Source organism: Pelobates fuscus, chromosome 1, assembly GCF_036172605.1.
Source record: "Pelobates fuscus isolate aPelFus1 chromosome 1, aPelFus1.pri, whole genome shotgun sequence".
NCBI lineage: Eukaryota > Metazoa > Chordata > Amphibia > Anura > Pelobatidae > Pelobates > Pelobates fuscus.
Window position 1 is genome coordinate 401,506,987 of NC_086317.1, and position 15,419 is coordinate 401,522,405.

Below are 15,419 nucleotides of genomic sequence, written 5' to 3' on the forward strand. Positions count from 1 at the left end.
GCTCGCACTATCAAGAGGTAAATTATAAGTTGATCTCATCATGGTACAGAACACCGACAAGGCTACACCAGATCTTCCCATCCGCCTCCCCCACTTGCTGGCGTTGCAATACGGACAGGGGCACTATGGCCCACATCTGGTGGTCATGCCGAGACATCACCATATATTGGACAATGATAAGAGACGAGATAACGTCCATCCTGGGGGACATCACAGACTGGAGTGCAGGACTAGCGTTACTCCATATTTCGACGCAACCTATCCCGGTATATAAGAAATCGATACTCCGGCACCTTCTGAATGCTGCTAAAGCTTCTATACCGGTACACTGGAAAACAACCGAGATACCCACTAAGGAGGAGTGGATACAACGAGTCGAAGACATACAGGCAGCTGAGGCGGCGCATGCCTCCCTGATGGACCGGGGAACTAAACATGCAGAGATGTGGTTCCCATGGTTCCAATATATCTCACGATACCGGCGAAACGATGGTAATACCGGAGCAGCGGAGGGAGCGTCTGCGGGGATGGGCACCACGTGATGGATCGTGATCAACTTTACCCACCCTCCCCTCCCATACTGCCCTCTCGTCTTGAATATCTTCCCGCAGCAACTTTATATGTCAGACCGGTGGGGTGCCGGTCTGGGGGAATCCGGGAGCAGAAGGGACGGTTGTAGACCACCATAAGCCACCGCACACTACCGATTCCTTACCTATTGCACACGAGGCATTGAGCCACTACTACACACCCCCAACGCATATTTCCTAAATCTCAAGTTACAAACTGACCATTACACCATATACAGTAACCTATACAACCGCCATGGCCGACCACGGTCCCTTCACCTCTCTTTCCCCCTACCCCCCTTCCCCTCCCCCTTCCCCCCCCTTTTCCATACCTCCCCCCCCTCTTTTTTCCACCTCTTCCCCCCCCCACACCAACTACCCCAAGCATAGGCAATAGAGCTTATAGTCTGGTCCACCTGCAACATAGTAAAGATGACATAGCCTTCTCTACCGTGGCTTTCTTACTTCTTTTGACACATTTACACATTAGAGAAGAAGGAGATGATAACCTACATAACACATGCATCATTGATTCGCACAGAGTTTAAGGCTGGGGGGACTAAGATACAGTGGAACAACACATTGCCGAACCTAACTCTCACATAGCTCCTGTTCGCATCCCCGAACCACTACGTTAGAGCACTGACAGACCCAAGACAGAAAAGCCTCTGGAGAGGATGTGGCCATATGAACCGTATCTAACTATTGACCTTAGACGAGGGGGATACCCCTATGCTCTGCTGACTGGCTAGGGGTAATGATATCCACTGCCCCAGATAGGGCGGTCTGGTTGAGATTTGAGATACCTAGGTTAAAGCCACTCTCACGAACTCTAACGTTATAGCTTGTCTTTGGTGGGCAATGTCAGGATAAATGTTACGGACACCAGGCCCATCTCACTCGTCAAACGTGGAACTACTAGTAGATCCCCCTACGCTATGTATCACATTTGCATGATGGAATTAATCTTTCTTGCTCCTGCAGGTCTGATCGAAATATTGTTTGTTGCCGACCATGTGCTACACCCTTACCTTTAAATCTCCGACTACGTCGTTCACTGTGATATTATCACCTATAAACTTTCCTCTCACGTATGGACATTCAAAAAAAAAAAAAAAAAAAACACCCACATGGGTGGAAAGTTAAGCTGTAACTGTGTTTACCCACAAATTTATTGTTCAGATGTAAAGTTGATTACCTCATATGAAACTTACGCCTGATATTGTCATTGCAAAAACATGTTCCATGTCAAGCTGTCACCTTTACACAATAAAGATTTATGAAAAAAAAAAGGTGAGATTACTTACCTGAACCTCTGCCTCCCAGGCTCCACCATTATTCTTGCTCTGCTCAGCAGCAGAAGTCTCTGTTGTACGAGACCGCGGGATCCTCCATAGACGCGGCCAATTCCCTGCTGCCGACACTGATGGGGCTTGATACATAGACTACACCCTGAATTTAAAAAAAGTCAGGAGAAGGAGAAATACAGAGGGAAAAAATAGTCCCTAATTTGTCTCTATATATCTCTTGACTGGGTTGAAATTTCAGTGACAGTGCCGCTTTTAGTTGCACTTCAATGTTCAGTAAATAAACCTTAATAGGTGACTTAATTCAGCCTCCATGTCTCTATGTCCTATTTACCATTCTTTTGATCATTGCTGCTTCGCTTACTGGAGCCCATGCAAGGTAGAGTGCATATATTTTTAATACGTTCATGTAAACTAATACAGTGTGCATTTTTAATGTGCAGGTTTTATAATTATTGGAGTTGTAGTTTAATAGATGGATAGATATCGGTCTGTTACATGCATTGTTTTATTATATTTCTGGCCGTTGTTTTAATATTTCTTAGGTATCATTTCTGTGTAGATACGTGTTAATGTAATGTACCCATGTTCAAGAATTTTGTTACACAAGTGAATGTTTAATTACACACTAGTAATTTACAAAGATGTGTTTTTTGTTTTTTTAGGTTAATTGTGAAACCGATTTTGTTGCCAGAAATGTGAAATTTCAGCAGTTAGTTCAACAAGTGGCATTGGGGGCGCTGGGACAATGCCAAAGAGATGATCAGAGCTTGTCCTCATTCATGAAGGTAAGTGCTGTGGTAACACATACATAAGCCTCAAGTCATACCAATGAGTCCTCTGATTACACACACATGCAATAATACCATTTGGTTCCAGCAAACTTTGTGCAGTAAAGCACATTGTTAATGTGTGAGTGTCTATAGATTATTCATTTCCAGCCGGTCTTCAGGGCTCACCAGTGGTCCAGGTTTTGTTGATATCCATATAGGAACAGAATAGGGTAATCACATAATCCTGGATGTTTTGTGTGCTTTTAGATCTGGGTTAGGAAACACTACAAGAAAAGGATATTAAAATAATATGCAGATAAAGTCTTACTATCCTGCCTTCTGGAAGTTACCAAGCTTAAATTCAGTTTGTAAATCTAAAATTAATCCATATAAGGTAATTAAACATTGGATGTGTGTGTGTGTACTTTTGAGAATTTTTGTTCAGTTTGTGCTGTTTGTATTGCAACTTGTTGTATATGTATTTAAAGGGTGCTCAGTCTGCATCAAAATCCAGCCAAGCTCACAACTAGTATTATTCCACGGAGGGGGTTTGTCTCAGCACAGAAGTGCCAGTAAAGTGTGTCTGAAGAGCCCCCCTAATCTGTTGGCTTACCAGGGATTAGTGTATGGTTAGGTAGGGATGGTTCTGTATTGGCTTACTGTGATGTATTGCAAATTCTCACCTGTTTTCACTTAATAGTAACATTAGACAGAGGGGGGATTTTGCTACCTGTTCCCAAACCTCACACTCCATCAAGGGGCTGCCAACACCAAAGCTCTGCTTTGATCAATTCCTGTGGTAGGCCACAATATGATGAGATAACTCAAATCTGTAGCACCTTGGTGAATAACGAAATGTCGTTTTCGCCCATGTCTGAGGTACCATTTCTGTTCTTTTGTATGTTTTTATTTTTATTCGTACACACATATGCTTGTGTTATGTCTGAATGTATATTTCAATATGCTGCTCAGGTAACAGATTTGATCCCCTGCCTGCTTGTTACATTATGTACTTGTACCTATCTTAAATCACAAATAAAAAGAGAATTGGAAAAAAAAAAATCCAGCCAAGGAGTAAAAAGTATTGCTGTCACAAGACTCTACTTTTAGGGTCTACATGTTATTGACATTTATTTGTGCCACTCAATTCATGTAATCTGAGTTGTGTGTGCTGTATTTGATATGGGTGCAAGTGCATGGTTTGTTGCATAGATTAAACCCAGGACTGTAGAGAGATGTCAATCAGTAATTGATGGGTGCAGTGTGAGCTGTATTAATAAGATCTAGGTGCTCTCTGTCATATAAGTGACTTGACGTGTGATGCTCCATGAAGCAGCCTAAATATGCAAATTTTTGCAGTAAGATAATTTTGGAGAGTCAACAATAATATATATTTCCCTTCAGCTCCTCCTCATTCTCACAACTGAAAAATATATACAGTTGTTACAATTATTCAACCCCAATTGCAAATCAGGTTTATTGTCAACATTTGCAGACTTTCAGCTGTCAAATCAAACAAAAGCAAAGCAATTGAAATAGGTGAACACAGCGAATGCTTCAACTGGTTTACCCAAATTCAACTAAAAATGTGACTTGCAATGACTCCAATCTCAAAATTATTCAACCCTGCTGAGCAGAATCTCTCACAATAGCACAAATATGCAAAACAGGTGTTGTCTTCAGCACATCTGATGCAACTATCAAGGGCTTTATTAGTTGCACCAGGTGTGCTTGAGTTGGAAGACTTGAACTACCTGAATTGGCTAGGGGTTTGTTGAGTGCCACATTTGACTGCATTCTTCTGAAAGTCAGAAGAATGGTCCAAAAAGTTAAGAAAAGAGATCATCGAAGTTCACAAACAAGGAACATGGAAGCATAGTTTGCAAGTTTAAAGTTGAAGGAATAGTGTTCACACTACCTGGATGGGGCAGAAACAGTAAGCTATCAATGGCTGTAACCAGATTTCTGAGAAGCCTCCTGATCTTTCTGAAAAGATAACATAAAAGAGCTCATAGCATAATACTGTTACTTTTAAACAGTTTAACCCCTTAAGGACACACGACATGTGTGACATGTCATGATTCCCTTTTATTCCAGAAGTTTGGTCCTTAAGGGGTTAAAGTAACAGTATTATGCTATGAGCTCTTTTATGTTATCTTTTCAGAAAGATCAGGAGGCTTCACACTTATAAGTATACATTTCATATATTTGTCTTGTATAATTGCACTCCCCGCTATTTACTATCTCTTTTGAACTGTATATCGTGCCAGTTAGTGATTTTGGGCACTGGGAGTTGTTGTATCCTTTCTTGCACGTTTAGCACCAATCCACCACTATTTTATCCTTCTGGATTTAATATTTGCTGTTGTAGATTTCTGAGAAGGTAAGTTGTGAAAAACCCTTGAATGACTGCAAAAGACTTGTAGCAAGACTTGGTGACGACAGGCACTGATGTTTCAGTGAGCACAGAAAGGTGCATACTAAACGCAGAAGGTTTCCATGCCAGAACTCCAAGACATAAACCACTACTGATCAAAAAGCACAAGAAAAATCACCACTATGCTCAAAATCCTATAAATAAGCAACAGATTTTGAGATTCTGTTCTGTGGAGCGATGAACCAAAACTGGAGCTTTTTTGTCCAATGCATTAGTGGTATGTATGGAGGAAGAATAGTTCAGTATGGTGGCGGCTCGGTGATGCTCTGGAGCTGCTTTGCATCCTCTGGCACTGGAAACCTACAGTATGTGGAAGGCAGGATGGATTCATTGAGATGTCAGAAAATTCTAAGAGAAAATGTAATGCAGTCTGTGAGCAAGCTGAAGGTTGGGTGTCATTGGACCCTCCAACAAGACAGTGATCCCAAGCATACCTACTTGAAGCATTTGTTGTGTTGAGCAATTTCAATTGCTTTTGTTTGATTTGTTCATTGCAACAGCTGAAAGTCTGTAAATTTTGACAACAAACCTGATTTTTAATAACAGTTGAATAATTTTTATTACAACTGTATATATTTTTATGCTTACATAATGTTAATAATATCATTAGAGATGTCGCGAACATAAAATTTTCCGTTCGCGAACGGCGAATGCGAATTTCCGCAAATGTTCACGACCGGGCAAACCGCCATAGACTTGAATAGGCAGGCGAATTTTAAAACCCACAGGGACTCTTTCTGGCCACAATAGTGATGGAAAAGTTGTTTCAAGGGGACTAACACCTGGACTGTGGCATGCCGGAGGGGGATCCATGGCAAAACTCCCATGGAAAATTACATAGTTGGTGCAGAGTCTGGTTTTAATCCATAAAGGGCATAAATCACCTAACATTCCTAAATTGTTTGAAATAACGTGCTTTAAAACATCAGGTATGATGTTCTATTGATCAGGTAGTGTAAGGGTTACGCCCGCTTCACAGTGACAGACCAAACTCCCCGTTTAACGCACCGCAAACAACCGCAAACAGTCCATTTGCACAACCGCAAACTCCCCATTTGCACAAGGTTGGAGCTAGCCATGTCCCGTTCCTTGTCCTCACTGATGTCATTGAAGGTCTCTTCCTCCACCCAGCCACGTACAACACCAAGGGTCCCCGAAAAGTGACGACAAGCCCCCTGGGACGCCTGCTGTGTTTGGTCTTCCACCTCCTCAAAGCCACCTTCCTCCTCTGACTCCTCTTCTTCAGACTTCTCTCTCTGCGTTGCCTCTCTCTGCGTTATTATAAGGTGTGTTAAGTAGTACTATTCTTATCAGTTTAATCCCGGGTACGTCCCCTATCAGGGGACGTGTATATGGCATCGATTTTAGGAACCGGAAGATGGAAAAAGATGCTTGGTTGGTCCTCCTACTTCAAATTTGGGGCACTGCGCGTGCAATCTAATGTGCCACCAGATAGGAGTGGTGTGTTAAGTAGTACTATTCCTATCAGTTTAATCCCTGTTACGTCCCCCTCATCAGGCCTTTTTTAGTCGAATGTATCGCCCACTGTCAGTCCCTTCGGGATCCATCCCTCATTCATCTTAATAAAGGTGAGGTAATCTAGACCTTTTTGACCTAGGCGACTTCTCTTGTCAGTGACAATACCTCCTGCTGCACTGAAGGTCCTTTCCTGGCCTGCTTCAGGACGTCCTGTAAGCCCGGGTACTTATGCACAAAGCGTTGTACGATCAGATTACACACATGTGCCATGCACGGCACATGTGTCAACTTGCCCAACTTCAATGCCGCCAACAAATTTCTTCTGCTGACACAAACCACTTTGCCGATCTCCAGTTGGTGCGGAGTCAGCCACTGATCCACCTGTGCGTTCAGGGCAGACAGGAGTGCTGGTCCGGTGTGACTCTCTGCTTTCAGGCAAGTCAACCCCAAGACGGCGTGACACTGCCGTATCCGGGATGTGGAATAGTACCTGGGAGCTAGGGGGGTGCCGTTGATGTGGAGCAAGACGCAGCAGCAGAAGAGGACTCAGCCGAGGAGGTTATGGAAGAGGATGGAGTAGGAGGAGTAGAGGAGGTGGCAGCAGGCCTGCCTGCAAGTCGTGGCGGTGTCACCAACTCCTCTGTAGAGCCACGCATTCCATGCTTGGCAGCCGTCAGCAGTGTAGGTGATATACCTGCCCTGACCATGCTTTGCAGACCAGGTATCAGTGGTCAGATGGACCCTTGGCCCAACACTGTGTGCCAGACATGCCATTACTTCCTTTTGCACAATCGAGTACAGGTTGGGGATTGCCTTTTGTGCAGAGAAATTTAGGCCGGGTACCTTCCACTGCAGTGTCAATAGCCAATAGCTACAAATTTTTTGAACGCCTCAGACTCCACCAGCTTGTATGGTAAAAGCTGGCGGGCTAAGAGTTCAGACAAGCCAGCTGTCAGATGCCGGGCAAGGGGGTGACTTTGTGACATTGGCTTCTTACGCTCAAACATGTCCTTGACAGACACCTGACTGTGGGCAGATGAGCAGTAACTGCTCAAGGCGAGTGGCGGATGGTTGAGAGGGGACAAGGAGGACAGCAGTAGTTGACGTGGCTGAAGATGCTGGACCAGGAGGAGGATGGCGTCTTTGAGTTTGTGTGCTGCTTGTAATCATGTGTTGATCCCATAGGTGTTTGTGATGTGCGATCATGTGCCTTCGCAAAGCAGTTGTACCTAGGTGGCTGTTGGACTTCCCACGACTCAGTTTCTTTTGGCACAGGTTGCAAATGACATCGCTGTTGTCAGAGGCAGACACACAAAAAAAATGCCACACTGCTGAGCTCTGCAATGACGGCATTCTGTTGGTGGCAACAGCATGCGTTGATTGGCGTGCTGTTGGGCTGACCCCGGGTGCCGATGCATGCTGTCTGACTGTGCCACTAGCTCCTTGCGATGACCTCCCCCTGCTTCCAACTCATCTCCTCCTCCTCCTCCTCCTCCTCTCTGTCTCCCCATCTGAACTTTCCCTCTGTTCTTCTTCTCTTCTAGCGGGCACCCACGTGACATCCATGGACGCATCGTCATCATCAACCGCTTCACTTGTATCTGGCAACTCAGCAAAGGAAGCAGCAGCGAGTACAACATCATCATCATCACACCGTACGTCCATGTGTGTAATGCTGCCTGACTGAAACATATCCCTGTTATCTACATCCTCTGGCAATAATGGCTGCGCATCACTCATTTCTTCCAACTGATGTGTAAATAACTCCTCTGACAGATCAAGTGAAGCGGCTGTGGTGCTAGTGTTGATGGTGGCGGCAGGCGGGCGAGTGGTAACTTGAGAGGTGCCCGAAGCTAAGCTGGAGGAGGATGGTGCGTCAAGGTTCCGAGCGGAAGCTGTAGAAGATTGGGTGTCCTGTGTTAGCAGTCAACTATGTCCTCAGAACTTTTCAAGTTCAGGGTACATGGTCTCTGAAAACTGGGCATTATTCTAGGGCCGAAGGGAATCACAGCACCACGACCACGACAGCCCCTGCGAGGTGGCCTGCCTCTGCCTGTGATTTTTTTTTCGATTAGTGGTACTATGCGTGCAAGCTACTGTGACAACAGATATGAGTGGCACTGTGCACTGGCAGAAGTTGGCAGAGTAGGCCTGACACACACGCTTGCAGACAACTAACTGCTATTCAATCTATTACAGTCAAAATTGTATTTTTTTTTTTTTTTTTTTTTTTTTTAAATGTACACTACTGTTACACCAGATATGAGTTGCACTGGTGTGCGACACTGTGCCCTGGCAGGCCCTGAAACGCACACGTGTGGAGGAAACTGACTGCTATTATTTCACAGTCAAATTTCTAGTTTTTTTTTTTTTTTTTCAATTCTTTATTTATGTTGACAGGAATGACATGTATAAATCGAATACACTCCGTAGTACAAACAAAGAGTGACATACACATTGCATACAGATTGTATTTACATATCTATCGCATAACCATGCGCTTTGATGGTGGTCGAAAACATCCCATCATTGCTCCCGAAACTGTTTTATTGGTTACCTTAAAACTTTCTGAGAGTACATGTTACATTTTGTCAACTTGAGTCTTGTGGTTTGTGGAAGATAGAAAAGGAAAACCTGAAATATGTGGTAAGTTGTATTTGTACATAAAGCTTCATTGGTGTGTGCCCTCTATCTGCCGGGAGCCCCCTGATCTAATAGGGTGTCGCGTAATGAGTTTCTTTGTGCCACAGTGTAAGATGACTTGCTACGAGTTTCTTGCCCCCTGGTCTTTTCTGTAAAAAAACAAGACCCGGAGGGTCTCGTGTTACGGGCATCTTTGCGCTCTCTACAAACTGCCGGCAGTAGGCAGGGCCCTCTAAAGGTCTTGGGTTGCGTTCCCTAGTACACACCTGTTGTTTAAACAGTTTCCGGGTATACCTCTCCCAGCATCCTCTGGGAGATATATGCTACACATAATCAGAGAAAAAAGAAGTAGGAAAGAGAGAGGATGCAGGGTAGGGGTGGGTGGGGGAAGCACCGAAGTCATGTATCCCTTTGTTCAGTTGTCTTGTGGGCCTCAATTCTGCTGCGTGTCTTAACTCAAGGGGCTATTTTCCCATGGAGCCCATATTTTCTGGAATTGCTTTTGGGTTCCCCTAACTCTTGCCGTCAGGTCATCCATCACGTATACCTCCCGTATTCTGTTAATTACTCCCGCTATAGGTGGGGTGGTCTGTTTAAGCCACTCCGCTGCCACTGCTCTCCTGGCTGCTAGAGTTACTTTATGGATGAGTTTTTGTTCGTGTCTAGTCCACCCATCTATCGTTCTACTGAGCAGGTATAGCCACGGGTCCATGGGGATATATGTCCCTTTCATTCCGCAACCTCTCCAGCAAATTCGGTAGGGCACTTTTTCATTTGGCACAGCTTAACCGGGGTTGTATACCAGCGAAGCATCGTCTTGACTGCTTGCTCTTGTATCGTTACGCATACTGAGGATCTGTGATTGGCTTCCCAGATCTCTTGCCACTCAATCCCTTCTAGCTGTTCCCTCAGGTCCCTCTCCCATTGATCCGTGTAGGCCAGATCTCCCCCTTCGTTAGTCACAGAGCAGAGGTGGGCGTACAGCTGGGTTATCAGACCCATAGGCATATGGTCTCGAAGGCATATTTGTTTGAAAAAAGTCATGGGTTTTTGGGCCGAAGCCCGGACCCATGGGAGCTTTACGAAATCTTTTATTTGAAGGTACCTGAAGAAGTCTGCAGGCGTGAGGTGACCTCTTTGTTGCAGGGTATCAAAAGTTACCACCTCTGAGCCCTGTACCAACTGATGTATACGTTGCAGGCCTATTCTTTCTAGATTCCTAAAATTCCGTGCTGCCATTCCCGGCGGAAATGCCCTATTTCGCAGAAACAGCATCACAGGGGACGGGGCTGACGCTAACCCATATCGCTGCTGAGCTCTATCCCAGATGTGAATAGAGTTCAATATCGCTGGACATGTGGCTCTAATGATTGGTCTGTTATCTTTGGGGACCAAAATGAGTAACTGCGGTATGTCTGCCCCAACCATCAGTGATTCAAAGTCCACCCATTTCCGCTGTCCAGGTGGAGAGTGCCATAAGGCTATTTGCGACAGTTGTGTCGCCACGTAGTAGCCATATAAGTTAGGTAATCCGAGGCCTCCCCTATTCTTTGGCCTGTGCAATATATATCTCGAAATTCTATGGCGTTTATTTTGCCACACGAAGTTCCCTATCGCCTGTTGCAATGGCGCCAGGTGCGTCTTGGAGAGATGTATGGGCAAAGATTGGAAATAGAATAGGAAGGATGTTCATTTTGACCGCATGAATTCTCCTTATCCAAGAGATAGGCCTTTCATTCCATGTCTCTAGTTCCCTGATGAGTTGTTTTTTATGAGTGGTGTATAATTCTGTTGTAAGAGTTGGTCTGGGTCTGCCGTCAATTTAATACCTAGATATTTAATCGACTGTCGCTCTACGTGTATGTGGTGTGCCTCCTGAAGAGCCGTCAACTCCACTTCTGGAATCTCGATCGGGAGGGCGCTAGATTTGGTCATGTTAGCTTTGTACCCCGACACGGCCCCGAAGACCTCCAGGACTCCTTGCAAAGCCCTCAACGAGTTGATGGGGTCAGTGAGCGTCAAGAGCACATCATCCGCATACGCCGACACAAGGAATTCCTTGCCTCCCACACGAACCCCCTGTATGTCCGGGTGTCTCCTAAGAGCTTGGAGTAGCGGCTCCAAGGAGAGCACAAATAGGAGCGGGGACAAAGGACAACCCTGTCTGGTGCCATTGTATAGTCTAAACGGGTTTAGCGGGGCTCCTGAAATTTTCACCTGTGCTCGCACATTGCTATACATAGCTTTGATCAAAGTCATAGCTTGCTCAGGGAATCCCATATGGGACAGAAGTGTGAATAAATACGTCCATGTGAACCTGTCGAACGATTTTTCAGCGTCCAATGAGACCAGCATAGTTTGGGTGTGTGTGACTTTCTGCTTCCAAATTATATCTATATTCCTGCGGGTATTCTCAAACAGCTGTCTGCCCTGCACGAACCCCACTTGATCCGCATCTACCAAGGTAGCCAAATAAGGGTTCAGTCTTGTCGCCTGAATTTTTGCTAAGATCTTCATATCATGATTAATTAGGTAGACTGGCCGATAACTACTCGGGATGCCCGGGTCCTTATCTGACTTTGGCAATAAGACAATGGTTGCTAGTGACATATCTAAATCTGGGGTGCCTCCTGTTCTAAATTCGTTAAAAAGAGCCGCTAAGTGGGGAGTCAGTTCGTCCCGAAACTCTTTATAGTAACTCCCGTCAAACCCATCCGGTCCAGGGGCCTTATTCCCTTTCAGTGTGGCTATGGCTTGCGCCACCTCCTCTGTTGTGATTTCCGCCGCTAGCGCGTCCACCCCTGCCTTAGCCAGTTTGGGCAACCCTAAGTCTGCCAGAAATTGCTTTGCCAGTGCTTCACCCTCCCCCCCCGCGTTCCGCGTCTCAGATCCCGGTGAGTGATTATACAGGGATTTATAGTAGTTCGTAAAGACCTCCGCTATATCTCGGGGACTAGTTTTAGTTGAGCCGTCGTTATGTCTAATGGATGCAATGTGTCCCCCTTGTCTAGGTTTCAGGACTCTGGCTAAGAGTGTGTCCATTTTATTTGCATGTTCGTAGAAGGTCCTTCTGGACCATGTAATGGATTTGGCCGTGTCGTCTAGGAGCAGCTGGCGTATTGCCAACCTTACCTCCCGCAGTCGACCTGCAGTTAGTTCGTCCGGGTTGCCCTGGTGTTGTTGTTCTGCCCGGTCAGGTCGGTTAGGAGGAATTTCATTTAGGAATGTAAATTTATTTTTGGCTGTTGCAACTTTTATGAGCGTACCTCTTATTACTGTTTTATGGGCTGCCCACACTGTCGCTAATGTCACGTCTGGGGTGGTGTTTGTCTTGAAAAAACTGTCAAGCTCTGTCCTAATCTGGGTCGCTATATCCTGGTCTTTCAGTGGGAGGCGTTAAGTCGCCACGTCCAAGGGGTCGCCTCGAATAGCCTCCCCAGAGTCAGTGATATGTCGGCATGATCCGACCAAGTGATGGACCCGATGTCAGTGCTAGTTATTCTTGGTAGGCTCCTATTGTTGACCAGGAACATGTCGATCCTGGAGTAGGATCCGTGTGGGGCCAAAAAACGTGTAATCCCTCATACTCGGATGATGCGCTCTCCACACGTCCACCAACCCCGTTCCCGCCATGAAATTCTGTAGCAGTTTGTCTTGGCTCCCCCTCCCCTGGGACCTTTGAGTACCACTGCCTGCCCTCCTGTCCACTGCCAGGCTTGGCGTTGCGTTCAAGTCGCCCCCCACAATGATCATCCCATGGTGTAATGTTTGAAGTTTGGTCTGTAGCGTCTCCCAGAAGGCTGCCTCTGGGCGGTTTGGTGCGTAAACATGAACTAAATGGATGTGATGGGAAAGCATGGTGCCTGAGACTATGACATAGCGTCCCTCCGAGTCAGATTCAGTGAATATAACTCGAGTCAGATTTGCATAATGTCCTAGCTTCATATGTTGAGCTATAGGTGTGGTCTTTCAAATTAAATTTAGCCTGCCTGGGTAAATGCGTCTCTTGGATAAACGCTATGTCGGTTCTCATCCTTTTGAGTTCTCTAAATAATAGATGCCGTTTAGTCCCTTAACATTCAGGGAAGTGATTTTAACTGCCATTAGTCCATTCCGCTCGGTCTGCTGCAGTGCGCGCCCACCTCTGCTCTCTCCGCGCCCCCTTCATCGTGTCCCACCGCCACCCCCTCGGGATAATATAGGAAGTAAGAAGGAAAAGCATATTAAAGAAGGAAGATGAATAGAAGAAGTAAAAAAAGAGTGGTGCACCTCCCGTGCTCCACCAACATTGTCTAGTCTTACTTTCCGCCAGACGTTTGTGGGGGTCCAGACCCCGCATCCCAGCTGCGTCCAGCGTTCGGAAGAGATGCAGGTTCGCGAGCCCTTCCCACTATGCACAATTGTGCTTACAGAAGTGGCAACTAGACTTTTCAGTTACAAACTACACCATAACATGAAAAGCGAATACCTTCTCCCAGGGTGCCGGGTAAAATGCCCACATACCCCGGGGTCGTTCAGCAATGAAAAAAACTGTGAGTAAGAATGCATCAGAGAGCTCCGGGCCCAAAACGGACTAATCCACTCAAAAATAATAGACTCAGGCCCCATCGACAACCGGAGAAGGGTGCAATAGGTGTACGAGCACACGAGAAACGTATCCATGCCCTTCACCTACGACTCGAAGGCCAAATCAGCCCGCAAGCTCCGAAAAACACCCAGGCCTCAAGACCTCAGGAAGGCCGCGGAATACGCAGAGGCCTTTGCAAACTGGGCCTGGCACTCACCTCCGTCTGAAGACGACTTGCCTGCAATAACAATGAGCCGCACGAAGCCCAAAACACAAACGGGCCCGCAAAAGGGGAGAGATATCGGCGAAATGCTCTCCGGCTCGACAAAACAGACGCCCGCGGAACGGGCGGACGACGAGCACACCAAGAACCCACCAGAGGACGAAAATGGCCGACCCTCCAGTAGGCATAGCGGCTCCCTCCAGTCGCTCTCAGGGGAACCGGTGCACACACAATCCTCAGATCCCTCGACTAAGCAGGATATATCCGACCTATATGACCGCATTAAAAAACTATTTGATGCAGACATCGCCCTAGTGAAGGAAGAAGTACAGGCCGTCACAGAACGAGTTCGAGTGACGGAGGAGGATGTCACCGACCTTAAGCGAGGCCTACTAGCCTTGGAGGACAAAACACAAAAACTGCAAGCTGCCCACAGCAACACGATTCTCAGACTGGACTCCCTAGAGGATAAAGGCCGGGAGAAAAACCTGAAAATCCGGGGGGTCCCAGACACAATAGCGTCAGAAGAGCTGCCCCACCTTATTAGACGCCTAATAGCCTCCGTGTTGCCAGCAAAAGCGGCTAAAGCAATTGAGCTAGACGGTGTATACCGCATAGCGAAATCTCCCAGGGCACCCACAGCCTCCTCGAGAGACATTATAATCCGTTTCCACGCGTACGCTGACAAACAAAGACTCCAACAGGCACTGCGGGACAAAACACCTCTCCACTTTGAAACACACAGCCCGACCTTCTATCAGGATCTTACCCGCGCCACGCTTCAGTGGCGGCAAGCCATGAGACCCATTACGAAGAGGCTCCTAGAAGCAGGCATAACATACCGCTGGACTGCTCCAAGGGCCCTAACAGTGACATTGGAGGACAAGACCTACAGAGCTACGGCACCAGAGTTCCTGGCCTCACTCGGATTACTGAATAGACCCCCGGAGGAGCAGAGACACCAACCCGAGCACTCATGGGACATTTCGAACATTAGACCGTTCGTCCCGGCCGGAGACCGAAACGCAGGGACCTGACTTGTAACATGCTAACTCATATTTGTTGTTCATTTAAGTTTATAACTTTGTTTATCTGTTGACCCAGTTTAGCATGTACTCAACACACCATAGACAGGACACCCACAGACCGCCAACACGCCACAGAGGCAAAACAACCCAGACCAGAACATATTGTACTGACCACAGGGTACTGCACACAAGCTCAAGAACAGGCCCACCCACGCATGCCGCAGCATTCCCCCCCCCCCCCGCTATCCCCACGTTAAGGGGCCCACATGATGACACACACGGCATACAGGGACACCCACATCCTACCCCCAGTCCCCTCTAAACCGGACCACCCAAGACGCCAACTAGGGCGGAAGGGTACACGGTGACCGAGAGACCTACACAAATCTACTC

General features: G+C 46.6%; 1 protein-coding gene across 1 annotated transcript in view; it reads left to right on the forward strand.

Annotated features, from left to right (window-relative positions):
• Window positions 1-15,419, forward strand: part of TSFM (Ts translation elongation factor, mitochondrial) — a 31,643-nt gene that overhangs the window by 10,204 nt on the left and 6,020 nt on the right. The window contains exon 4 of the mRNA XM_063444780.1: window positions 2,542-2,664. Coding sequence (XP_063300850.1) covers window positions 2,542-2,664 — 123 coding nt within the window. The remainder of the gene's footprint in view (window positions 1-2,541; window positions 2,665-15,419) is intronic.